The sequence below is a fragment of the Phycodurus eques genome, chromosome 11 (genome assembly GCF_024500275.1).
Source record: "Phycodurus eques isolate BA_2022a chromosome 11, UOR_Pequ_1.1, whole genome shotgun sequence".
In the NCBI taxonomy this organism is placed as follows: domain Eukaryota; kingdom Metazoa; phylum Chordata; class Actinopteri; order Syngnathiformes; family Syngnathidae; genus Phycodurus; species Phycodurus eques.
In genome coordinates this window covers 13540495-13567247 of record NC_084535.1, presented here as the reverse complement: position 1 = coordinate 13567247, position 26753 = coordinate 13540495, and the positions used below count along the sequence as shown (strand labels likewise).

At 41.1% G+C, this 26753-nt stretch overlaps 2 protein-coding genes across 3 annotated transcripts in view; one reads left to right on the top strand and one right to left on the bottom strand.

Moving 5' to 3' along the window:
- Positions 1 to 5011: 5011 nt before the first annotated feature.
- Positions 5012 to 26753, bottom strand: part of mcph1 (microcephalin 1) — a 33424-nt gene continuing 11682 nt past the window's right edge. For both annotated transcript variants that reach the window (XM_061690907.1, XM_061690908.1), the window contains exons 14-15: positions 6117 to 6357; positions 5012 to 6029 (exon numbers count right to left, since the gene is read on the bottom strand). In XM_061690907.1, the coding sequence (XP_061546891.1) occupies positions 5977 to 6029; positions 6117 to 6357 (294 nt within the window). In that variant the 3' untranslated portion in view covers positions 5012 to 5976. The remainder of the gene's footprint in view (positions 6030 to 6116; positions 6358 to 26753) is intronic.
- On the top strand, positions 10505 to 26442 carry angpt2a (angiopoietin 2a). Its single transcript, XM_061690546.1, has 9 exons — positions 10505 to 11007; positions 15442 to 15597; positions 16825 to 16946; positions 17038 to 17276; positions 20495 to 20622; positions 21552 to 21653; positions 21800 to 21966; positions 22729 to 22859; positions 24200 to 26442. Exons 1-9 carry the CDS (start codon positions 10723 to 10725, stop codon positions 24358 to 24360), a joined length of 1491 nt encoding a protein of 496 aa, XP_061546530.1. The 5' UTR covers positions 10505 to 10722; the 3' UTR covers positions 24361 to 26442.

The following is a 26753-nucleotide window of genomic DNA, read 5'->3' as shown; positions in this document are numbered from 1 at the left end:
ACAGCAACCAGTATCAACAAGGTCCAAATTGTATCCAGGACATTTCAGAATGTGACAATACAGTAACACAAGGTTATTTTATAAATTCTAATTTTTTTGAGCATGTATACAATATTTTACAATGATTGTTTATAGAATTTTATACATTACCAAGTATCAAATTATTTTTTAAATCAAATATCTTTATTACAAGGAATGACTGAGCATCAATCCACACAATTTGAATTGTAATATTTATGGAATTTGATACTATACGACTGTATTTTGGATGTTTTCATGTTTTATCCACATCACTTCATTTGACAAATTAAATTAAAATATAAAATGATCAGTGAGATTAAATCAAATTATGCTATACTTCACAGGTGAGTGTTGTCCAGCACTATCAATTAGGTCGGGCTGGCTGAGACTAAAAACAAATAAATATATATAAATATATTTTCAAACCTTCTATATTTCATATGGTGTATACAGTATGTGCATGTATACAAACCTACATTATATACACAGTAAATAGTGTATGTTCTGTGTTCATATCAAAGTGAAAGATGAGATTTACTTGTAAATGTAATTACATGTAATTCTTATGAATGACTATCTTCACCAAAATGCTGATATTGCAGTTTGTTCATCATTCACTTTACAATTTTTCATTCTAAGAGGTTTATTTCATCCATCCATCCATTTTCTACCGCTTATCCGAGGTCGGGTCGCGGGGGCAGTAGTTTAAGCAGGGACGCCAGACTTCCCTCTCCCCAGCCACTTCATCCAGCTCTTCCGGTAGGATCGGCGGCGTTCCCAGGCCGTAGTCTCTCCAGCGTGTCCTGGGTCGTCCCCGGGGTCTCCTTCCGGTGGGACGTGCCCGGAACACCTCACCAGGGAGGCGTCCGGGAGGCATCCGAATTAGATGCCTCAGCCAGCTCATCTGACTCCTCTCAATGTGGAGGAGCAGCAGCTCTACTCTGAGCACCTCCCAGCTGACCGAGCTTCTCACCCTATCTCTAAGGGAGAGTCCAGATACCTTGTGGAGGAAACTCATTTCAGTTGCTTGTATCCAGGATCTCGTTCTTTCGGTCATGACCCACAGCTCGTGACCATAGGTGAGGGTAGGAACGTAGATCGGTAAATTGAGAGTGTCGCTTCTCGGCTTAGCTCCTTCTTCACCACAACGGACCGATACAAAGTCTGCATCACTACAGACGCTGCACCGATCCGCCTGTCAATATCCCGTTCCATTCTTCCCTCACTCGTGAACGAGACCCCAAGATACTTGAACTCCTCCACTTGGCGCAGGATCTTATCCCCGACCTGGAGAGGGCACACCACCCTTTTCCGCCTGAGGACCATGGTCTCACATTTGGAGGTGCTGATTCGCATCCCATCCGCTTCACACTCGGCTGCGAACCGCTCCAGTGAGAATTGTAGATCACGGCTTGATGAAGCCAACAGAACCACATCATCTGCAAAGAGCACAGATGTAATTCTGAAGCCACCAAACCGGACCCCCACTACGCCTCGGCTACGTCTAGAAATTCTGTCCATAAAATTCATGAACAGAATCGGTGACAAAGGCCAGCCTTGGCAGAGTCCAACCCTCACTGGAAACGAGTCCGACTTACCGCCGGCAATGCTGGACCAAACTCTGACACTGGTCGTACAGGGACCGAACAGCCCGTATCAGGGGGTTCGGTACCCCATACTTCCGAAGCACCCCCCACAGGACTCCCTGAGGGACACAGTCGAACGCCTTCTCCAAGTCCACAAAACACGTGTAGACTGGTTGGGCGAACTCCCATACACCCTCGAGGACCCTGCCGAGGGTGTAGAGCTGGTCCACTGTTCCACGGCCAGGACAAAAACCACAATGCTCCTCCTGAATTTGAGATTCGACTTCCAGACGGACCCTCTTCTCCAGCACCCACGAATAGACCTTATCAGGGAGGTTGAGGAGTGTGATCCCCCTGTAGTTGGAACACCCCCCCCCCCCCCCCAGGTCCCCTTTCGTAAAAAGGGGGACCACCACCCCAGTCTGCCAATCCAGAGACACTGTCCCCAATGTCCACGCGATGTTGTAGAGCGTGTCAACCAGGACAGCCCCACAACATCCAGAGCATTTAGGAACTCTGGGTGAATCTCATCCACTCACGGGGCCTTGCCACCATAGAGCTTTTTAACCACTTCGGTGACCTCAACCCCAGAGATAGGGAGCCCGCCTCAGAGAAACCAGACTCTGCTTCCTCATGGGAAGGCGTGTCGGTGGAGTTGAGGAGGTCTTCGAAGTATTCTCCCCACCGACCCGAGTCGAGGTCACCAGCGCCCCATCCCCAATATGCACAGTGTTGATGGTGCACTGCTTCCCCCTCCTGAGACGCCGGATGGTGGAGTAGAATTTCCTAGAAGTCGTCCGGAAGTCTTTCTCCATGGCCTCACCGAACTCCTCCCATGCCCGAGTTTTTGCTTCAGCGACCACCAAAGCTGCATTCCGCTTGGCCAGCCGGTACGCATCAGCTACCTCAGGAGTCCCACGGGACAAAAAGGCTCGATAGGACTCCTTCTTCAGTTTGACGGCATCCCTCACCTCAGCAATGGAGGCGCGGAAATTGGTCCACTCGGACTCGATGTCCCCCGCCTCCCCTGGAACATTAGCAAAGTTCTGTCGGAGGTGGGAGTTGAAACTCCTTCTGACAGGGGATTCTGCCAGACGTTCTCAGCAGACCCTCATGATACGTTTGGGTCTCGGACTGGCATCTTTCCCCCACCATCGGAGCCAACTCACCACCAGGTGGTGATCAGTTGACAGCTCCGCCCCTCTCTTCACCGGATGTGTCCAAGACATGCGGCCGCAAGTCCGATGACACGACCACAAAGTCGATCATCGAACTGCGACCTCGTGTGTCCTGGTGCCAAGTGCACATGTGGACACCCTTATGTTTGAACATTGTGTTCGTTATGGACAATCCGTGATGAGCACAGAAGTCCAATAACAGAACACGGCTCGGGTTCTGATCGGGGGGGCCGTTCCTCCCAATCACGCCTTTCCAGATCTCACTGTCATTGCCCACGTGAGCTTTGAAGTCCCCCAGCGGGAGCGCTCTCCAGCACCCCTTCCAAGGACTCCAAAAAGGGTGGGTACTCTGAACTGCTGTTTGGTGCATAGGCACAAACAACAGTCAGGACCCGTCCCCCCACCCGAGGGCAGAGGGAGGCTACCCTCTCGTCCACCGGGGTGAACCCCAACGTACAGGCACCAAGCCGGGGGTAAATAAGTATACCCACACCTGCTCAGCGCCTCTCACCGTGGGGAACTCCAGAGTGGAAGAGAGTCCAACCCCTCTTGAGAGGACTGGTACCAGAGCCCAAGCCCTGTGTGGAGGCGAGCTTGACTACATATAGTCTGAACCTCTCGATCTCACACACCAGCTCGGGCTCCTTCCCTGCCCGAGAGGTGACATTCCACATACCTAGCCCATTCCACAGGTGGTGATCCCATCGGAGGGGGGACCCACGTTACCCTTTCGGGCTATGCCCGGCCGGGCCCCACGGGTGCAGGCCCGGCCAACAGGCGCTCGCCTTCGAGCCCCACCTCCAGGCCTGGCTCCAGAGGGGGGCCCCGTTGACCCGCGTCCGGGCAAGGGAAAACATCTTCCTGAATTGTTTGTCATCATAGGAGTTTTTGGGAGTTGTGCTTTGTCTGGTCCCTCACCTGGGACCTGTTTGCCATGGGTCACCCTGCCAGGGGCATATAGCCCCAGACATCTTAGCTCCTAGGATCATTAGGACACACAAACCCCTCCACCACGAGAAGGTGACAGCTCAAGGAGGGGTCGTTTATTTCACATTATTGCAGAACTATTCATCACTCAGAGGTCCCACTACTTTCATAAACACCGAACAATTTAGATTTACTTGTTTCATTTTCCTTGTAACAGTAAATAAAAATAAAAAAATACTGCTATGTAATATTAAGAATATTTATTAACAATGAAATGGGGCTCAGATATTTTGAACCAACATTGGTTTGGGTGAGAGAATGTTCATTGACATTATAAAATTCAACAACAACAAAAACATCACATTTTATAATACTGTACCACAGTTTTAGGTTTGTGGCTCAAATGGTTAAAAAATACATTACTGTATCCGTACACTCCTAGCCAGTTAGTCATGAAAATGTTATTCTACCTTGTATCATGTGTTCAACCCCTGACCGCCTAAAGTTTTGTGGACATTGGCAATTTGAATCTTTGCATTTTGGTGGCGGCACGGTGAATGACTGGTGAGAGCGTCAGCCTCACAGTTCTGAGGACCTGGGTTCAATCCCCGGCCCCGCCTGTGTGGAGTTTGCATGTTCTCCCCATGCCTGTGTGGGTTTTCTCCGGGCACTGCGGTTTCCTCCCACATCCCAAAAACATGCATTAATTGGAGACTCTAAATTGCCCGTAGGTGTGACTGTGAGTGCGAATGGTTGTTTGTTCGTATGTGCCCTGCGATTGGCTGGCAACCAGTTCAGGGTGTTCCCCGCCTCCTGCCCGATGACAGCTGGGATAGGCTCCAGCACGCCCGCGACCCTAGTGAGGAGAAGCGGCTCAGAAAATGGATGAATGGATACATTTTGGTGTAATCATGCTAACTGTATGTGTTCTATTTTTGAGGTGGGACAAGGTCCGTCCATCCATCCATTTTCTGTACCGCTTTATCCTCACAAGGGTCGCGGGTGTGCTGGAGCCCATCCCAGCTATCTTCGGGCGAGAGGCAGGGTACACCCTGAACTGGTCGCCAGCCAATCGCAGGGCACATATAAACAAACAACCATTAGCACTCACAGTCACGCCTACGGGCAATTTAGAGTCTCCAATTAATGCATGTTTTTGGGATGTGGGAGGAAACCGGAGTGCCCGGAGAAAACCCACCCAGGCACGGGGAGAACATGCAAACTCCACACTGGCGGGGCCGGGATATGAACTCTGGTCCTCAGAACTGTGAGGCAGATGTGCTAACCAGTCATCCACCGTGCCTGGGAGACGGACATTACAAAAAAGTATACCAACATTCACAAGAAGTGGCACCACGTTTCACAAATAAAGTATTTGTATGGAGCCATCTATATAACTCAAAGGTAAAATTTATTGAGACAGTAGTTTTCAATGCATAACCATGGACAAAAAGTAATTTTATATTTCAGACTTTACCACATTCATGTAAATGGTGACCTGAGGCTGTTATTTTCTCAAGTACAGGTGAGGTCTTTATTAGGGAGGAGGCTTTTATTTGTGCAAAGCATTTATTAAATATTAATTGTCTATTATAATTTACTTCAAGTGAAACTGCAGTTTAAAACAAAATCAAATTGGTTAATATGGAGGAATGCAGCAAACCACCCAGATCCACAGCAGAATGGATGGATCAAGTTGTGTAGGTCCCCGGAACAAAAACAGGACGTACACAATGTAGAGCCATCACGTCAGAGTCTACTGGAATGCTAATCACTGTTAAAGACATTATTTCCACATATTGTGAGAACATCTCCAATACTGTGCAAGGAACTCGTTTACAACATGCATTATGACTCCAAACTTTAATTTCTCAGAGATAATTTCTATGAGACTGATTATATATGCATTAGTAGGTGCAGCTATTTTGGTTAGCGAACCAAAATTTCTTTCAGCATCAATAAAGTTATCAACCTCACCCAACCTACGCAAGAGAGTTAAAATGGGCTCAGCAGTTAACTAATGTCAGTGTGAGAACAATAACATAAAAAAAGATGAAAAAAATATACTCACTATCCTTTTTTCCGAATGGAAAAAAGGAATCATCTAGGTGACAGAGGTGTTTTTTGTCTTAGGTGGATGATGCACAAGGACTGTATTAGGACGTGTATTTGAGTAATTACAGTATAGTCAGCCTCAGCACAAATTTCTGAAGAAAGATGAAGAGCAGAAACTTAAGATATGCATGCAGCATATTCAGCAGTTTTTACGCCAAGTCATAATTATCATATGAAATCTGCTTCAAATTAGTGATGCTGTCTGAAATGGAAGCACAGAAAAAACAACAACAAGAATGAAACCACAAATTCAGGTGTAATTTTAATGTAGTGACAGAATGCATCTTACCAAGCACCCACTGCTCAGACAGAATCCTACTTCCCACGGGTCTCCTGCCGCTGTACTTCCCTATGCAGATTCCAGCCTGACGCACATTTTTGCAGACTGTCCCCCCACACAGCTGGATCAGCTCTATCAAATTGGGAGCAGTTGGTTGGGAATGCTGGGACACAAACATGGGCGGCTGGTTCTGGAACAGGTCCTGCTGGTGGTGGTCCCCAGAAGATAGATGCCTCTGAAGACGGCAGAGCTGGAACAGATAGAGTTCCAAATAAAGTATAAAATTACCTGTATTAATAATAAATAAAATAAAAAATCTGGACTGAAGCACCTTTTAGTATATATATTTTTTATAAGATTGAAACGTGATAAGACCTTATGTTATCCACCAATATCTGTTAACAGATTCCAAAAGAGTAGTACTTTGTACTTTATAGTCTTTACATAAAGCTGTGTCATCTTAAAGTACCTGAGAACACAATGGCTTTGCAATAACTACATTTATATTGGGCTGCATTACAGAGGTTAGACTGTTAGCTTAAAGTAAAATCATCTTTTTGTTATGGTGTTACGTTAGATTTGTTTTTAATGCAAATATAACATAATGTCATGCACTGTACCTTAAAGGGGACATATTTTGCCAAACCAACTTTTTCTAGTATTTGGGATGTAATATTGTCTCTAAACATGAACTATGGATTAAAATCGTCCATGGATTCCTGAGTTCCAGAATTTTTCTGCTGAAGGGCCTGAAATCAGGTAATTAGAATTTTCTCGAGTTTATCTACGTCACTAGCGAAGGTCTCCGCCTTCCCTTTCTGCTCCCAAGCCAGCGCTGTCAACATAAATACGTATTCTCTCACAATTGGGTCTTCCATACGGAGGCAACCAATCAGAGGAAAGGGGGGCGGTCGTAGCCAAATATGGACAAAGCAGATACAAAACTGGGTCAAACAGAAGTAGCTGTCAGAGCGGCCTTTTCTGGACACTACTATGACAAAACCAAGGTGTTTTTTAAAATCAAATTTGACAATTTATTACTAAGTCCATGTTAGAGAGTTACTCTATGGAGGTCTAAATAACCAAAATACAGGATCTTTAATTCAAGGCTTTCTGCATTTTCATTGCACAACGACAAAGGTATTTCTCTTCTATTTTATTTTCAGTCTTAGATTTTTAAGTCAAAGATGGGGAACCTACGAGTACATAGTTTATGTCATCCGTTGAGACTGATTAATTGACAACAAATTGAGAATTTATTCGAGGAAGCGTTCCTGGGATTAATGAGTGAAGGTCTGAGCTCTCGCCACAGGCTTGTTTGGTACCCAGCAGGGGTCACTTACTAAACTAAATGGGACAATCTGCACTTTTGCGAGTTGAATGCCAGGAAACAAGCGTTAAGGCTTTTAGCCCTTTGTAAATGTTCACACCGGTTTTATTTTACACCAAGTAATCAGGGATAGACCCGAGGAGTTCTGAGACAGGGTCAGCTTAACATGAACCCATATTGTGTACTTGCAGGGGAGCGACTGGACACCTAATGTGGTTCCTATTGTGTGACTAAACGAGCTTTAAAAGCACTCAAGCTCATAATAGGAAGACATGGAACATGAAACTTTGTTTTAACAAAACACACAAACACATCACTAGTGTTACAGTTAGACCAAGAATAACATGTTTTGTGCAGAAACTTGGCACTTGGAAATAGTGTTGTTTGTGTCCAAGAATGACAAGCATTGAAAGCAGCAATGTTCTGATGCTTGTGACAAAAGGTCAGACTTTTAACACCTGTAAGGTTAAAAAAAACGTTTTTTGAGACTACTGTTTTCATGAAAACATTCATGAACTCAAATAAAACATGTTTGCGCAGGCGTTTCATCCCTGTCAAAGGAAAACTGCCTGTTTTCAGCCGTTCTTGCTGTTGTATATTGCGCCTAGTCTGCTGGTTTTAAAAAGAAAAAAAAAAAAAAAGGCTGTCTTTGTGTGTGCAATGTAATTTTGTAGTTTTGTTTATGCTTATGCGTGGCACAATGGATTGTCAGATAAATAGGCTAGTACTCCAAGAGCTTTCACAATCTTGCCTCATTCATGCACGCAACATTCCCATGGAAAATAATTGGTTCATTGACCGTGAATCGAACCTAAAAGCTTCTAGCTCCAAGCTCCCACTGTACCACCTTTACCAAATCAACTGTGAATATATAGCACATTTTTTGTTTACCATTAAATTAAAGTGACTAATTGTAATGCAATGATAAAACGACAAGCCCAGTCTGGCATGGATGAGGATGATTTTGTGTGCATTTTGTTTTAGAAAATCCCAAAATATTTTCAGCAATATTTAGTGTGTATATAAATCTATGGTAAGTAAACACTACTTTTACTACACAGTGCAGTGCAGGAGGAGCACGAGCCGGCTGTTGGGTGTTAGTACATTTACATAAAACAGTGTAGTATTTTAATAAAATGAAGACTTGCAAGAAAGATTGGAGACAAGACTATAATACCAGTAGCCTTTGTTGGTGTCATTCACACTTGCTGAGGCAAACACTGATGGGACAAGCCGAAAATCACAACAACAGCATGAACACCTGCAATGTCATGGTTTTTGGGGAATGACAACATGCTCTTCCTCTGTTGCAATGTGCTTTAAATATTTAGCATTTCCCTTCTACTTTCGAATATTACATCAGCCTGCTTCCTGCCATTCTGTTTCAATCCATTTGTGAAGCTTACTTAAACGAAGAAATGAGGTCAAGTTGGACTTTGCTGTTTGTTAGAAAAAGTGAAACTAAGGGGATAACTTGTTGCTTTAAGTGTGAGACATTAATGAAAATGAGTGACTTTTCAAATAGGGGGCTTATGGGTGACTCTCCTGAAGCAAAAGCAAGGAGAATGCAATTAAGGCACATTCCCACCGTATAGGACAAAACATCCTCGTGTCTTTCCTGCACACTGTTCCCTACAGTGAAATAAGCGCTCACAGGCAGGCAACTTCACAAAAGAAATGACAGCATTGACAGTGCAACTGTGGTAAAATGTACATTTTGTTTTTCTGAAAATTCACCTGGTAAAAAGTAAACAAGTGTGATTCATTTTCAAAAACACAACAAAAGAAAAACAAGCAAATAACAAAAGGATTTCTGAAAATATTGTCCGCCACAACATCAGCACATTCAGTAAATATCTGGCATCTGATCTTTAGACAGCTGTATTTAAAAAAACAATTTTCATTACAGTCTATCAGAAAATTTGGCCCTATAACAAAACTAATTTCATCCATCCATCTATCAGTTTTCTTCCGCTTATCCGAGGTCAGGTTGCGGGGGTAGTAGCTTTAGCAGGGAAGCCTAGACTTCCCCCTCCTCAGCCACTTCATCCAGCTGTTCCGGGGGTATCCGAGGCGTTCCCAAGCCAGCCGGGAGACGTAGTCTCGCCAGCGTGTCCTGGGTCGTCCCCGGGGTCTCCTCCCGATGGGACGTGCCCGGAACACCTCACCAGTAAGGCGTCCAGGAGGCATCCGAATCAGATGCCCAGCCACCTCATCTGGCTCCTCTCAATGCGGAGGAGCAGCAGCTCTACTCTGAGCCCCTCCCGGATGGCCGAGCTTCTCACCCGCTTTCTAAATTCAGCCAAACGACTGCTCATATCTTGAGTAGGGCTTTTACAATCAAATAGTTTTAGAATCGATTATTCTATTGATTATGCCACTGATTAATCCAATAAAAATGTATTTCACATTAATGTAATTTTTTCCCCCCGATTACTGTTATTTGTATGTTACTGTTTAATGATTAACAAAACCATCCATCCATCCATTATCTGAGCCGCTTATCCTCACAAGGGCCGCAGGAGCGCTGAAGCCTATCCCAGCTATCAATGGGCAGGAGGCGGGGTACACCCTGTACTGGTTGCCTGCCAATCGCAGGGCAAATATAAACAAACAACCATGAGCACTCACATTCACACCTACGGGCAATTTAGAGTCTTCAATTAACCTACCATGCATGTTTTTGGGATGTGGGAGGAAACCGGAGTGCGCTTAAAACGGCGCCCCCCTCCCCCAAAAAATAAAAAATAAATAAATAAATAAATCATCTTTGTATGTTTTCTGAGGGAGTTACAAATATTTTTCAATGGACTGTTTGCTGCTACTGTGACTATAACACAGTGCCGGAGGTGGACAGCTGCATCCTGCGTAGCTGTTTAACCAGTGGAGGGAAAAACACGTGGGCATTGTGTAGGATATAGTAGAGAATGTGTAGTTTGTGCATCTGCCTCTGTGTTGTTGGTGTGGATTACAATAGATTCTGCGCTTCACTGAGTGGCCACATGGAAGGAGGAGTGGTTTAAAGCCACAGTTGGCGAATCGGGGGTGTCAAGGGCAGCTCAAACAAGTGGCTGGAGCCTTGATGAAAAACGCACACATGCAGTCTGGCACCGGTAAACTGCAGGAATGATCATCTGATTCCAAATGCTTTTTTTGTTCCTACTGAATGGTTAGACAAGGACTCTGCACAACCTCAAGGGGATTTACAGTTGGATGCCATTGGGAAAAGTAACATTTGAAAGAAAAACTTATTGAACCTCACAACAAACTGAGGAGGAAAGTGCAATGACAATGTTGCATGTCCTTTTGTTCGTTTTAAGTGTCTGTGTTAGTGTGGGGATGGGATATCGGACGGGTTCCGACAGTACTGTGGGCAAGCGACGGTATCAGATCCAAAACGGGCCATGCAGCTACACCTTTCTGCTGCCTGAGCAAGAGAACTGCCAAAGCCCGAGCAGCAGCTCCAATTATCCAGCTCAAAAGGACGGGCCCACAGACCTTGACGAGTCAGCGCACAGATTGGAACAGCTGGAGATGGTCATGGAGAACAACACACAGTGGCTACTTAAGGTAAAGTCCTGTCTGCACATTATGTCACATACCATTAGAAAAAGACCTTGACATGACAGGACAAATGTGTATCAGCTATTTTATGTTTTAATTATTTACCACATTACTTTTAATGATTGTGGAATTGCAGGAGAATATTTATAACCCGGTGAACTCAAGGGACAACTAGGATTTATAGCTGTCCGAACGCACCGTAGCAACACATTGCGGTTTTATTTGATCACATTAAAATTTTGTATGGTTGTACTCGTAACAGTACTTTCAATCCCAACATGGGCCAAGATGGCATCTCTTTCTTCAGTTATGATGAAGTTAAAACCTATTTATTTTGTTGAACAACTTTTATGCTTTCTTTCACAGTACCAGCTATACTTTTGGAAAAACCTAATTGAATAGCTTGAGTTGTGTGTCTAAACGTTTGACTCGGACTGTACATACCTGTATACAGTATTACAAACAATTGGAAAATACCTGGTGCGATAATTGTGGTCATTTACAAGGCTCTCCAGTTTAGAAACTGTAACAGAGTTAATGGCTAAACAGTACATGATAATGATCTTAGAGCACTTACAAATAGCCTTATACTGTATATTACCAATGGGCTACAATAATGTCCCTTATTTGTTTTTACAACAGCAATACTGTATGTAAATTAAAAAGAGAAGTAATGTCAAAGATGACACGTAAGGCTATAGATTAAGACAAGTAAGCACTTTCACCCTTTAAACGTGCTGGATTGACCATTAAACAAATTTGAAAAGACAAATTCTTTGCATAAGGACCCAATGTCTTCCAAAGCAACAAAAGACTTAACAGGTGTCTGATTGAGGAGTGTGTACGTCCCTTTCAGTTTGCCGGTCCATTCCTTGAGGCACAAAAGAGCAGATCTCTTTTTTACGCTCCCTCTTCTGAAAGTGTTTAAAAAATAGAGCTAGACAACAGCCATTCAAAGTTTGAGTTTCTCGTAACATAACACAAGTGACAATCCTTTTCAAAGAACAGCTTAGCAAGGAATTCTTTTGATAATCTTTATGAAGCTACACCTCAGCAGCTCATCAAATAGAAAAATAAGTACTACGTGTAGGTTCCACCAAAGGTTTAGATGTACAACTAACTACGTCAACAATTCAGTTTCCCACAGTACAATTCAGATAAGCTAAACCCTGATCAGGCTACAAGAAACTGTTTTTGATCCTCTGTTTTAATAAATGGTGCTTTGTTTTCTTCCATTTTGATTTAACCAATCACCGGACAGCAGTGTGTCGCTCCAACCACCACAAGCGTACAGAAGTGTACCACTGTGACTATCAGTCCAACAAGGGGATACTAAAAAGTGGGACTGTTCGGGTAGGATATTACAGGACCCTTTACTATGAAAACGCAATCAAATGCATACAGTACAAAACTGAACTGACCCATATAGCTTGGTGGAAACAAGGCTTTTTAATGTCATGGATTTCCATTTATATGCGTTTCGCACATCAGACTGGCATTTAATTCATTACGGACACAATTCATGAAAGACCGGTGGGAGTTATTCAAGTATCCTGATCAAACTTACCTGCACCAGTTCAAGTAACTCAAACTTAAATTACAACCAATTTGGCTGCCACTTTTAAAGAAGGGCTTGCTGAACACACCTTTTCTTCAGTCTAATTCAATGTAGGAATTTGACTTTTCACTCAAGAGACGAGTAGCGCTTTTCAAGACAATTCCAAAGAATTCACTTACTTGGCAATGCCTCACTCAAAACCGAATACATAGAAAAAGCTATAAAGTGGCAGCTTCAATTCAAATGCAAAAATTTTAGTGCAAGTGTCAATGTGAGGTCAATAAGTAATTGCAGTTAATAGTGAACAATAACAGTACTGTATTTCTGATAGATTTTTTAAAGTTGCCCTTGCATTAAAAGAGCTGGGGAAATGTGATTTTTTGTGTGTGACTGAGGAACACAGCCATTTATTACTGGATGACTTGGAGGCCAGGGGAATAAACAACTGATTAGATCATTAGCTGTAAACAAGACATCGTGACAACAATTCAAAAGGCCGCTCATCAACTTTGGATGTGTCACAAAGAATGATTTGGCCGCCAGAAGATGCTGATAAACTAAATGCGCACTAACTGAAGCTTCAAGACATATTTGTAAAATCGTTATGAAAACTGTGCAGATAAAAAATATATATCTTCAGTTTAGGTGAGCTTGCAGTTCTAACACGACATAGTGTCATGAAGGATGTAACTCCTCACTCAACATTTCCATCCTGTTTACGAGTCGTGTGACCTGATTGGCACTCAGGAACACCATGCAGGAAATAACTTAATGATTGGTCTTGGTCTAAATCTGGCATACCGTAAGGTACATAAGAACATAGAAAAGGTTACTGTTTTAATTTTAACTCTATCTTGAAGCTGAAGACTACTGAAATAAGCCTTTGCTAAAACCTTTCATATGGACATCAAAAGAGATTGATCATGCCATGATGATACAGTTGTATATTGATTTGTGATCTTTATTTTGCAACATACATTATAGTACAGTGCCGAGAAAAAAGTAATGGCCCACTTCTCAAATTCTTATATTTTTGCATAGTTTCCCCACTTTAAGATCATCAAATGTAAATGTAAATATCAGACAAATATAACCCAAGTGAACATAAAATGTTTTTAAATTGTGATTTCACTTAAGAAGAAAACAAAAAAAACTATTTACTTGGCCCTGTGTGAAAAACTAATGGCCCCCTAAATGTCATAATTGGGTGGGCCATGCTCAGCAGCAACAGCTGAAATCAAGTGTTTTCTATAACTGGCCATGACATCTCTGTGGAGATATTTTGGCCCATTCTTACTTGCAGAATTGTTTGAATTCAGCAAAAACGGAGGGTTTTCGAGCATTAATGGCCTTTTTAAGGTCATGCCACTGCATTTCGGATTCAAGTCTGGACTTTGACAAGGCCACTCCAAAACCTGCAATTTTTTTTTAAGCCATTGAGAAGTTGACTTGCTGGTGTGTTGTGGATCGTTATCCTGCTGCAGAACCCAAGTGCGCTTCAGCTTGAGGTCACAAACTGATGGCTGAACATTCCCTTTCAGGATATTCTATTAAAGAGCAGAATTCATGGTTCCATCAGTCACAGCACATTGTCCAGGGTCCTGAAGGAGAAAAAGTAGCCCAAGACCATCACACTGCCACCATGTTTGACTGTTGGTATGAGGTTCCTTTTCTGAAATGCTGTGCTACATTTACGCCAGATGTAATGACACACACACCTTCCAAAAAGTTCAACTTCAGCTCATTAGTCCAGGTAATATTCTCCCAAAAGTCTTGGGAATCATTCAGATGTTTTTTTTTTGCAAAAGTAAGATGAGCCTTTATTCTTTTCACTCAGCAGTGGTTTTCGCCTTGGAACTCTGCCATAGATGCCATTTTTGCTCAATTTCTTCCTTATTGTTGTGTCATGAACACTGACCTTAACTGAGGCAAGGGAGGCCTACAGTTCTTTAGGTGTCCTGAGTTCCTTTGTGGCCTCCTGTTTGAGTCATTGCTGTTCTTTTGGGGTAATCTTTGTAGGCCAGCCACTCCTGGGAGGGTTCATAACCATTCCATAGTTTTCTCCATGTGAGTATAATGGCTCTCCCTATGGTTCGCTAGAATCCTAAAGCTTTAGAATTTTTTTTTAACCCTTTCCAGACTGATAGATGTCAGTTACTTTCTCGACTGTTCTGCAATTTCTTTGGATCGTGTCATTTTGGTGCAGCTTTTTTAGATCTTTTCTCCGACTTGATTTTCTGTTTAAGTGATTTCTTGATTGAACAGGTCTGAAGGTAATCAGGGTTGGGTGTGATCACTGACAACTAACCAAAAATTGTAATTAGCCAGAATAAATTCATGATTTAACAAGGTGGGTAATTACTTTTTCCACACAGGGCCAGGTAACTTTGAAGTTATTTTTTTCTTTAATAAATAAAATCACCATTTAAAAACAGCATTTAAAGTTCACTTGGGTTATATTTGTCTGATATTTACATTTGTTTGATGGTCTTAAACATTGCGGTGGGGAAACTATGCAAAAATATAAGAATTTGAGAAGGGGTCCAATACTTTTCCACAGTACTGTATATATTATTAGTCATCCTGTTTTATAAATTGATATTGTAATAAATTGCTACACCTGCTGGTTTAAGAAATTGGATCAGAGACTGCAAGGTAAAGGAAAAGAGGTCAATATACAGTAGAAACTGGGATTGGTTGCTTGACACATGCTCCCGCCGTTACTGTAAGTACTGCCGGGATGCTGTTGAGCAAGACATCAGTTATTGTTCCCTTAGAGATAATGTTACACTGTGTGCTTTTGATTGTTTGGATTATCATTAATTAGTTTTCTCTAATGATAAAATCTATAACTCCTAAAACATCTTTATTTTGTGCCACAGCTACAGAATTACATCCAGGAGAGCATGAAGCAGGACATGGTCCAAATCCAACAGAGTGCAGTGCAAAATCACACAGCTACAATGATTGAAATAGGAACAAACCTGCTCAGTCAAACTGCAGCGCAAACAAGGAAACTGACCAATGTGGAGGCACAGGTGAGGCTACTGCTTATAACTGAAAAAACAAACGAGCAAAACATGAATCTTGGATTGTCCTGCTTTCACACAACCTAAAATAATATTACCATATATCTTTTCATTAAATTACTTTGCATGCTTCAACAAATTAAAATAGTTAAAACCATATATAGGTGCATAAGGCCAATTTTTACACTTAATTTCAATTCCAATAAGAAATTCTCTGCATTACACAATATCAAATTGTATATATTTTTCAAATGTGTGGAAAAACAGGAATGGATGTGTCAGTTTATTATTGTGGCTTAACATCAAGGACCTTGTGTGAGCCAACAGAACAGCATTTCCTGTTATTAGCACACTTGTATTCCCACAGAAAGAGTCTATCAGTTTGTCACAATCAGACATCCGTCTGTTCAAAGACATCAACAGATCCATTGGAGAAGCACTCGTAGAATCCACGTAAACAAGCTGCTTTCTGCTGAGTTCAGTTTCCCCCAAACTGGGAAATCAGAGAGGCAAGGTGCTCAACCCGAGAATTTTGTTCAATACTGTCTGTAGGGATACATAGATTTTGAAAGTTTCCCAAAGTTAAGATACATCTGCTCCATTGGAATTTAGTTGCTTTCCTGTCACATTTTTCCATTTCGCAAATGCCCGTTTGTTCACTCTAGAGGTGCAAAGTAAGCTTCTGTTGAAATAATCCTACAAAACAGGGCAAAAAGTCAATACAGTATAGCTTAGTTTATAACACACTGAACATCAAATTTGAGAAGTGTTGCAAGACTTTTTGCTTAAACACTACAGTGTAAGAGAGATCTTTGCATAAAAATCCAGCTGGATATCAGTCACCTTAACTGTATTAATGCAGCAGCATTGAACAACATGCTACGTTCATTTGCATCATACGCTCTTTCGAGAGCCAATTTCCTATTTTTTGCAACGAGTATTTCACCATGGTATTCGTTAATAACACACCCTTTCCCCAGTGTCTCGCATGTTGAGGCTTGGCTCATAAGTAACACTCTGGAGTTGGTTCTAGCGAGTTACTTTGATCTGATTTCACCATTAGCAACAACACTGCTGTGAGTGTGTGTGTTGTGAAAGATGCGCAGTCTGTGCAGATCAATGCACACACACACATTTACACCCCTTTTCCTCATTATAAACTGGACTGTGGATGGTTTTAAAAATGCAGGTTGTTTACAAGATTGATTATACGACTATAACCTCTTGTATTTCCAGGTAATTAATCACACAACTCGACTTGAGCGGCAGCTGCTTGAGAATTCTTTGTCGACCAATAAACTGGAAAAACAAGTTATTGTACAAACAAATGAAATAAATAAGCTGAATGACAAAAACAGGTGAGGACATGACAATACTTGACATTCGGAAACCAAAGCCTGAGACAAAACTGCTTTTGAAACTAGTAACCTAAATTATTCACTGCCTCAGCTTGTTGGAAAAGAAAGTAAAGGAGTTGGAGGAGCAGAGGCAGGTGGAGCAGAAGATGCTTCGAGTGGAAAAGGACCAACTTCAGACTCTAATACAGAGGCAGACGGCCATCATTGGCGAGCTGGAGCAACAGTTGCTCAGGGTGTCATCCAACAACAGTGTCCTGCAGCATCAGCAACAGGAGCTCCTGGATACTGTGAACCACCTAATTCACACCTTCTCGACTGGCTCAGCCCAAGGTGGGTTACCAGGAAAAGACCACTAGAATATTGACAATATTAAACGTGACTGCCAGCGACATCAAGTATGCATATCTTAATCCATCCATCCATCCATCCATCCATTTTCTTTACCGCTTATCCTCACTAGGGCCGCGGCTGCTGGAGCCTATCCCAGCTACCTTCGGGCGGGAGGTGGGGTACACCCTGAACCGGCCGCCAGCCAATCGCAGGGCACATAGAAACAAACAACCATTCACACTCACATTCACACCTACGGGCAATTTAGAGTCTTCAATTAATCTACCACGCATGTTTTTGGGATGTGGGAGGAAACCGGAGTGCCCAGAGAAAACCCACCCAGGCATGGGGAGAACATGCAAACTTCATACAGGCTGGGCCGGGATTTGAACCCCGGTCCCCAGAACTGTGAGGCAGATGTGCTAACCAGTCGTCGACCTTACCGGCTCATATCTTAATCATGAAGAAAAAAAAATATTTTTACAACCACAATCATTATGGCACCTTAGAATTCCTACAACCATTCACTTTAGCAAACAAAATAATATCCTCTATAAAACCCAATTTAACCATAAGCCACATAATAGAGATGTGAGTACACACCTCACATTAGTGTAATGTTATCTTTTTCATGGGTCAACACTGGCCACTTTGCTACTGCTTTGCTACTATAACTCAACACACAGCAATTTATGTGCTGGCAACAAAAGCGAGTATACCCCCCCCAAGTGAAAATGTCCAAATTGGGCCCAAATATTTTGTGTGGCCACCATTACTTTGCAGCACTGCCTTAACCCTCTTGAGCATAGAGTTCACCAGAGGATGCCATTGGAATTCTTTTACACACCTAGATGATAGAGACCTTGTGCTTTTCCACTTTCTGTTTGAGGATATCCCACAATGCTGAATATGATATAGGGCTGGAGACAGGCTTGGCCAGTCCGACCCACTGCTTTTCTTGGTATCCTCAGCAAGGCCATGACTGTCTTTGAGGACCCAAAACTAGGGTTGGGCATCAAGAATTGAGAACCGATTGGAACCGGGACTAAAATTACGGTTCTCCCGGAATCGCTCAAATAAAAAAAATTTGGTTCCCAGTTTTGATGCCTACATTTTGCCGACCCCAAAGAAGAAAGTGGCGAAAACCAACGAAGAAGCGACAAAAACCAACGAAGAACACCCACGAAGACGTGCTTGTGCCCAACGGCAGTGCCAAAGAAAAGTTTGTCTTAACTACTGTATTTTGAAATAAATGACCAGCCACCTTAGTGAATTGGGACTTGGATTAAGATTATATTGTGCAAAAGGAGGCTTTCACAATGTGTAGAAGTCTGATGTGCTCCCTCCCGCTCAGAGCCTCAGCCTACACCGTGTGGAACGTCAGTCAAGTCAATTGGGTGAGTGAAAAGTCTATGCCAACATTGAGGCAGCTAACAAGTTGAACGGTGGGTTGCACTCTTGCACTGATTGTTTTTAGCATTTATTTTAGTCTTCAAACCAACGTATGAGCTGATGATAGATACAAAAATAAAATCTAAATTACCTTACTGGAAAGAAAGCAGAAACAGTCGCATTACAATATCAACGTTGAGCTAAAACTTCAACAAACGTCAAGCTAGCAACTTTACATCACAATGAATTGGGACAAAATTCACAAAACGTTGTCTCACAGTATCAAAAACACCAATCTTGTCTCTCATCCGTGGGTAGGTAAAGGACTCCACGTTTTGCAGAGCATTTGATTCCATTCATTACTCTTGTATTTTACTGTCATTTTATTTTTATTTTTTAAATTTATTTTTCGTGCCAAAAGGCTGAGTTCCGGTGCGAACTCTTTAAAATAAAAGGCTACATGCTTAAAACAGGAAGTCAAGTTAAAACTTGCACATATAAACCATTTGACGTGATAAAACAGTCACAAATAACTACTCTCACAATGCTATATTTAACTTTTAGCTGAAACTAATGAATGAATATTAAGTCAACTGGGTTAGTTCCACACACATTGCCTTGTATTTCATGTGTTTGATAGTGATACTGGTTATAAAGAACCCCGAGTCAAATGTTCATTTTAGTTTATGCTCCAGGCTGCTAAGAAAATGGATGTTCATAATTTGGACACCCTTTATTTAAACCATGCAAACCTTTTGGACCCAGCCCCATTTAAAAATAAAAAATAAAAAAATAAAAATCGAGAATCGTTTGGAACAGGAATCGAAATGCGAAACCGGAATCGCTCAAATTCAAATGATGCCTAACCCTACACAGAGTTCATGTTGGAATACTGCCTGACAGCCCAGTTTACGAAGGGAAGGGATCATGCTTTGCTTTAGTATGCCACAGTACAATTTGGCTTCCCTCAATATAAATTCTATGTCCCCAGCGCCAGCAGTACTAAAGCTGCCCCAGACCATGACACTCTCACTACCATGCTTGACTGTAAGAAAGACGCACTTGTCTTTGCACTCATCACCTGGTTTTTGCCACACATGCTGGACACCATCTGAACCAATGAGTTAATCTTGGTTTCATCAAACCACTGAACATTGTTCCAATAATCCATATCCTTCATCTGCTTATCTTCAGCAAACTGTTTGCAGGCTTTTTGATGCATGATCTTCAGAAGAGGCTACCCTCTACGACAACAATTTCACAGACCAATTTGTTGCTGGGTGTGGCTTATGGTCTAAGCAGTGAAAGGCTGACCCCCCACTCATTCAAAAGCTACAGCAATGCTGGGAGCACTCATACATCTATTCTCCAAAGATAACCTCTGGATATGACACTGAACACGTGCACTCAACTTCTTTGGTCGGCCACTTGTTCTGAGTGGAACCTGTTCTGTTAAACCACTGTATGGGCTTGGCCACTGTAGTGTTCCCTTTCAGGGTGTTGGCAATCTTCTAGTTTAGGCCATCTCTATGTACAGCAAAAACTCTACTTTTCTGACCTTCAGAGAGTTTTTGGCCATGATGCTGCCATATTAAACTTCCAGTGACCAGTATGAGTGTATGAGTGAGTGTGTGTTTGTGTGTGTGTGTGAGTAAAGATATAACACAAATATTTACAAAAATGTGAGGGGTGTTCTCACTTTTTTGAGATACTCTATATGGGTTACTGTAGATTGTGATTTATTTTCTTTTTTATGCAATGTTTTGAAATACAAACTTAACAGGTTTGTGCTGTCAAAACAAACAAAACTTCTTCATACATTGCAGAGACCAAACCTGCCATGATGCAGGATACTCCCTCCACATACATGGACTGTGCTGCTGTCTTCAAGTCAGGAAACACAAAGAGTGGGGTCTATACTCTCACTTTACCCAATACTACTGTGGAGGTTAAGGTGAAGTACATTCTGTGTCATGAATCATTACATTGCTGTCAACTGAAAAGCACATATGAAACATTAAGACAACCTTGTAGAAGTAAAAAAGCAAATAAAACCAAAGCCTTATTTACACGAACGTTTTAACTACCATCTCTTGCACACATAATACTTCCCTATTAGACAAAATCGTGCCTCCTCCATTTGCGCTTTTACTTGGTTTTAAAGATCCAAGAGTCAACAACTTTGGATTATTATGTTTTTATTGGGTGACTGGCATTTGATTGATGTGTGCAGTTCAAAATGTGGCAAAATATTTCATTAAACGATCAGTACACTAATTTACATATAAATGCATTTCTGTGTTGACATAAGATATGATTGTCTGAGTCACACACACAATTAATAAATATAAAATAATTAAAAATCACACACCAATGATGTTGGTTCATAAGAGATTTGTTTTCTCTTTTATATAAGTCTGATAACAGTCATTTATGGTGTGTTAGAATGAAATGCTAAGTTATATATATATTTTTTTTAATTATTTTACTTTTTTTTATGTGACAAGTCATAGCTATGCTAAGGAACGTGTTCTCTTGTGCTCAGCAACAAGTTCTCTTGACTTGCCCACCGTTACATAAGTGACGCAGATGGCAGAGCATTGGATGAACTGTTCAAACAGCAGAGAAACTAAAACGTCCGGACAACCCCCACGATGATGCGCATGCTTGAGCTACAACTGTGATCTCCTTAGATACCCAGTACTTTCAGAGTGTAATACTGGACTTTAATCTTTTAACATTCAATGAAATTGACTATAAGTGCCTAGCATGAAGTAAAATGAGATATTGTTGCTGTCCGGTTATAAACGACCATTAGCAGGGCGTAGAAATTTAATTCTTATTTGTAATTACTGATCAAACAACTTTTCTTTTGGTTTGCAGGCTTTCTGTGACATGGAGATGGAGGCAGGTGGCTGGACAGTGCTACAAAAACGCTTTGATGGCAGTGTTGACTTTCACCGTACGTGGCAAGAGTATAAAAAGGTAGAATACTTTCCTTGAGGAAAAAAATATTGCCTAGGCTACAGGGTTATTTCCAATTTCTCAAAGTTGTTTCTCTGTTGATGTACTGGAAGAAATCACCTCATTGTACTATGTCTGATTAAAGTTATTTGTTTGCCTTTGTGCAGGGTTTTGGAGATCCTTCAGGTGAATTCTGGTTAGGAAATGAATTTGTATCCAGCCTGACAAGTCAACATTCCTACAGCCTAAGGATCCAATTGAGTGACTGGGAAGGGAACTCTGAATTCTCCCAGTATGACCAGTTCTCACTCGATGGTGAAGGACAAAACTACAGGTAAGTGGTGTTCACAACATCAAATTAACTACTAGTACTCTGGGTAATAAATGCAATAAATACTAGCTGGCGTTTGTCGTAAATAGTTTATGCTTTAGGCTAAAATCAGACCACTGTTATAGCACAAGTAACAACGGACAAAATATAACACGGCTTTAGAAATCTGTTATCTTGAAAACGTCATTCAAAATTTGATTACATAAGTTTTATGAAAACAGCCTCAGATTTTTGAACACATATGGTTCCTTACCCCCTTTATTGATTCATATATTGCTCCTAATTTAAAGAAAATCCCTGAAATTCACCAGAAAGTATTGAATTTTTACTTCATAAGCATACTGTATTCACTAGTTACATACAGTACATGGCTCTGTGCCAGAAGCCCGTTGGTGTATTGGCACTTCGTTTTGCACTGCCTGATAAGGTTCTATTTGGGCCTCACATCGACCTAGCTATTATCGGTTTGATCTATTACTGTATGTATTTTGATCACTAAGTGTAGGGAGGTTCACATGCAATATTACAGTATATGTTTATCGTACTCAATCAAATAAATGTTGCCTGTTGAATTTCTAAACCACAGGGAAAAAAACTACGTAAAAACAATATCAAAGAATCCACTCTTATCAATTCCATAAACTTGCTTGCCTGTCAGATTGGGTGTTTGTTAGGTATTTGAAGGTATGTCAGTTATATTTTGAGGAACAAGCGTTATTGACTTCCTCCTTCTACTTCCTTAATTTTTCCTTTTCCACGCCACAGGATACACCTTAAAGGCTACAGTGGAACAGCAGGCAAAATAAGCAGCATCGGTCAGCCAGGAAGTGATTTCAGTACAAAGGATGCAGACAATGACAAATGTGTTTGCAAATGCTCACAACTGACAACAGGAGGTAAGAAACTTAATCTCATAGAATGAGAGTAATGCATAATTGTATGCATTAGTTAAAATGCAATAATTACAATGTGCTGGACGCCAGCTATTTTTAAATTCCCCCCCTCTCCTAAATGTGTCTTGGCATTTTCCTAAAATCTTGGAACGACATTACGAGGACTACTGTTCATTCTGGCCAGGCCAAAGAGCACAATTAGACAGTTAATCACTGATCAACTCTTGAGGGAATTCAGCCACTACAACCGGTGACATTAAAGAGCCTGGGAACAGAGCTTTCTCTTTCTCCTTTTGTAGCTTAAAGGTCCTCTTTCCATTGCCTTGTAAGCGACTCTGCTGTCGGAATTTCTGTCTGCCTCTGCGTTAGGGTTCTGTCAAGTGAGCATAAAAGCAAGAAAACCCTAACCCTGTCCTTTTTCCCATAAGGGGTCTCTCACAGAGGACTTTCTCAATGCATATCATTCACAACTCCTCTGACAGAGAGGCAGACAAAAGACAACAGAGTCTGGCAATATGAAGCTGTCCATCATGAAAGACCAAATCTATATATAAACAAATGCAATACTTAAGTAAATGACAAGTTTTAAAAGGAGAATGGCACGAGTGGAAACAACAAGACTACATTTTCTAGGTCTGCCAAGAATACCCACAAGCCTCCATAAGGGTCATTTCAAAGATAATTAAAACACAATTTGATTTAAAGATACAGTCATAAACGGTAGCCTTTTACAGCTCAGTTATTCTGATTCTCATTCTGATCTCATTCGGATGAACTCAGCGTTGCCCCTAGGACAGGGGTCACCAACATTTTTTTAACTCATTTTTTCAAACTTTACAAATTTGCTCAAATTAATTTTCAGTGTTATTGTTATTAATTAATTATATTAATTTATGTGAAGAAACTGCTCATGTTAAGGATTTCTCACAATAATTATGGAACAAATAAAATGCAACAGTTTGTTTCTATAAATCTCTGCCAGTTTTTACATTTTGAAATGATCACATCGACAGCATTTCGAGAAAATCACAATGTCCCATTACTGGCAAGCAAGTTTTAGAACAAACCAGTGGGCTACTCATGTAGTTCTTAGGGGCTAACTGGGGCCCATGGGATTAAGTTACTTTATCCAAATACTGAGTCCAAAATGGAGGGAACACTACATAAATACTGTAAATAGCCAATGCTCTATTTTTGGGGAAAAACGCTTAAATTGAAGCAAAAAGTCTACCCTTTGTCAATGTCAAAATAATTCTGGACCTACAAATATGAGAAAATCTTTTCTTTAAGTCAAAATCATCACCAAATATAATCTACAGTTGTTCTGTATTTCTATGTTTTAGGTTGGTGGTTTGATGCTTGTGGGCCATCTAATTTAAATGGCATGTATTACCAGCGAGGCCAAAACTCCAATCGCTTCAATGGCATCAAATGGTACTACTGGAAGGGCTCAGGATATTCACTAAAGGCCACATCTATGATGATCAGGCCAGCAGACTTCTAAGTTTAAGCATTTGAATGGGCACTAAACAAGATGGAGTCCAGAGCACCTCATTACATTCCTGAAAAGACTAATGGGTAAAGTAGTAATTGGTTAATTAACTAATCTTAATGATCTGAGTCAAAAACTGTCAAACTAAGGCACGTCCCACACAGAGTGATGCGGCCAAACGTGACGTTACTGTTGCGCAATGTTCAAGGTTCTGCAACTAGTGTTAATGAGTGGCTAAGGACCACTAGTTTTGCTGAAATTTGACGTGTGCACGTATGTATGTATGTATGTACATATATTATATACAGACACACACACACACACAGTAAATAATTCTGCACATATTATATAGCAAGAGAGGCAAGGACAATCACACAATCATTTTGTTTGGTGTTCAATAAAAATAATTTACTACAGTAAATGTGGCGCATCCAAACTTTGTTTTCCAATAAGAACGCCAGTATGTGTGCGAGCTGTGTCTGAGTCACTGACTGTAATTTGTTCACAATCACCCAGTTCAATCACATTTGGCCACATCACTCTGTGTGCGGTGGGACGAACATGAAACAAAATGTGGGAAGAATTAACAACTTTGGGTATTAGAATGTGTGGTGAAGGTGTACAGTTACTTAATAATATATACGTTGATATTAACTTGGCAGTGCCACGGTGGCCAATGACACTTCCCAGAAATGGAGGCTGTGGTACAACACTGTGGTGAAAAAACAATTGGCTCTTTATATTTATTATCATCACTTGCTCTACATTGATTTTTGCTGCAGACGTCTAAAAAGCTAATTATAATTGACACTGAGAATCTCAGTTAACATACCATTTCTTGTGGAGAATGTATTCACTACAGTACTGTACATTTTTGTTTTATTTATATGTGGAATATTATTTGATGATTAAATGTACTTGTTCTGTTGCATCATCACGTCACCAAAATGTGAGTTGCTAGACAACTAGCATTTGTATTGCACATAAACGTTTTTTGGGGGGAAAGTACATCTTTATTTATGTCATGGTTTATTGGAATATCTCAGCTCAAACCTGAGTTTTTATGAAAATGTACATGTTTAAAGATTAGTTTGTGTATTGTGTTGCTTTAAAGGTCACTTATCATATTTAGTATTTCAAATGTTATTCCTACAACTCCAGAGATTTCGCGTGGGTGTAGCTTGTGGACATCGAATTGAATATACAGTACTTATCACAGTATAAATGTGAACATTTTTAGTGGAGGTGGGGGTGCATACTTTATCAAGTAGGAGCAACAAGTTGCAAGAATTGTAGATAATACTACTGAAAACATATTTCTTGAAACCCCATCACACTGTACAAACTGACTAAAAAGACATGCATGTGGTTCTGCGAACAACACAAATGCAGGACTGTGACAGAAAAGTACCGACATTTGTCTACGTCAAGAGGCTGTCGTTGCTCACTGTGGCAGGAGAGGACAGTGACTCACAAGTTCAGGAAGAGGCAACATCCACATTTCTCACAGGATACTTCAGGAAAAACAAGCTTACTGAAAATGGATGGCTGGCAATAAAAACTAGCAGGTGGCCAAGTGACTTCCTCCACCTTGCATTTATGACCAATTATTGGATTGAGTGTCAGAGCGGGGAGGAGCACAAATGCTTTGTATTGTGAACATGATTAATAAAAGCAGACACTGTACAACACAAAATAACAACTGGACTTGTCTGAAAGTAAAGAATGCAAATGTTTCATTTGAAGTGCAAGTTGAATAGAAGTTATGATCAGAATCGCCTGAAGCTATAATAACTGCCAAAATGAAAAATGAGGGAACCAGCAGAAGCACATGCATTGCTATTTTTTTTTAAATATTTCATACTTGTTATACTGATTTAACCAGTTGAATGTTTTTGATCCAACATACATGGGACCATTTATGAATTCATTAACAATACTAGAAGTATGTAATCAGGGTAAATACAGTATTACAAGTCTATGAATGTTCAAATACTGTCTGAATGTTCTTTATATTTTATTTCAATGTTCTGGAATTGTGGTTACATTTCTTACTGTCCCCAGAAAGTGCTTATTTATTTGGAGAATTAATTAAAAAAAAATATTTCAAGACTAAAATTCAAGTAATCTTTGGAGCTCCGATAGAGCAAGTCGTTGAAATGGTAGCGAAAGGATGGTTTTGCGATCAGTAATCATGCATGCAGTTTTAAACTGGAACTTGTCCTCTTACGTACGAAGACAAAATTGTTGGTACACTTCCTTCAAAGACAGACTGAATCTGACAAAGTTTAACAGATACAAACTTACTGAAAATTCCATCCATCCATCCATCCATCCATCCATCCATCCATTTTCTGAGCCGCTTCTCCTCACTAGGGTCGCGGGCGTGCTGGAGCTTATCCCAG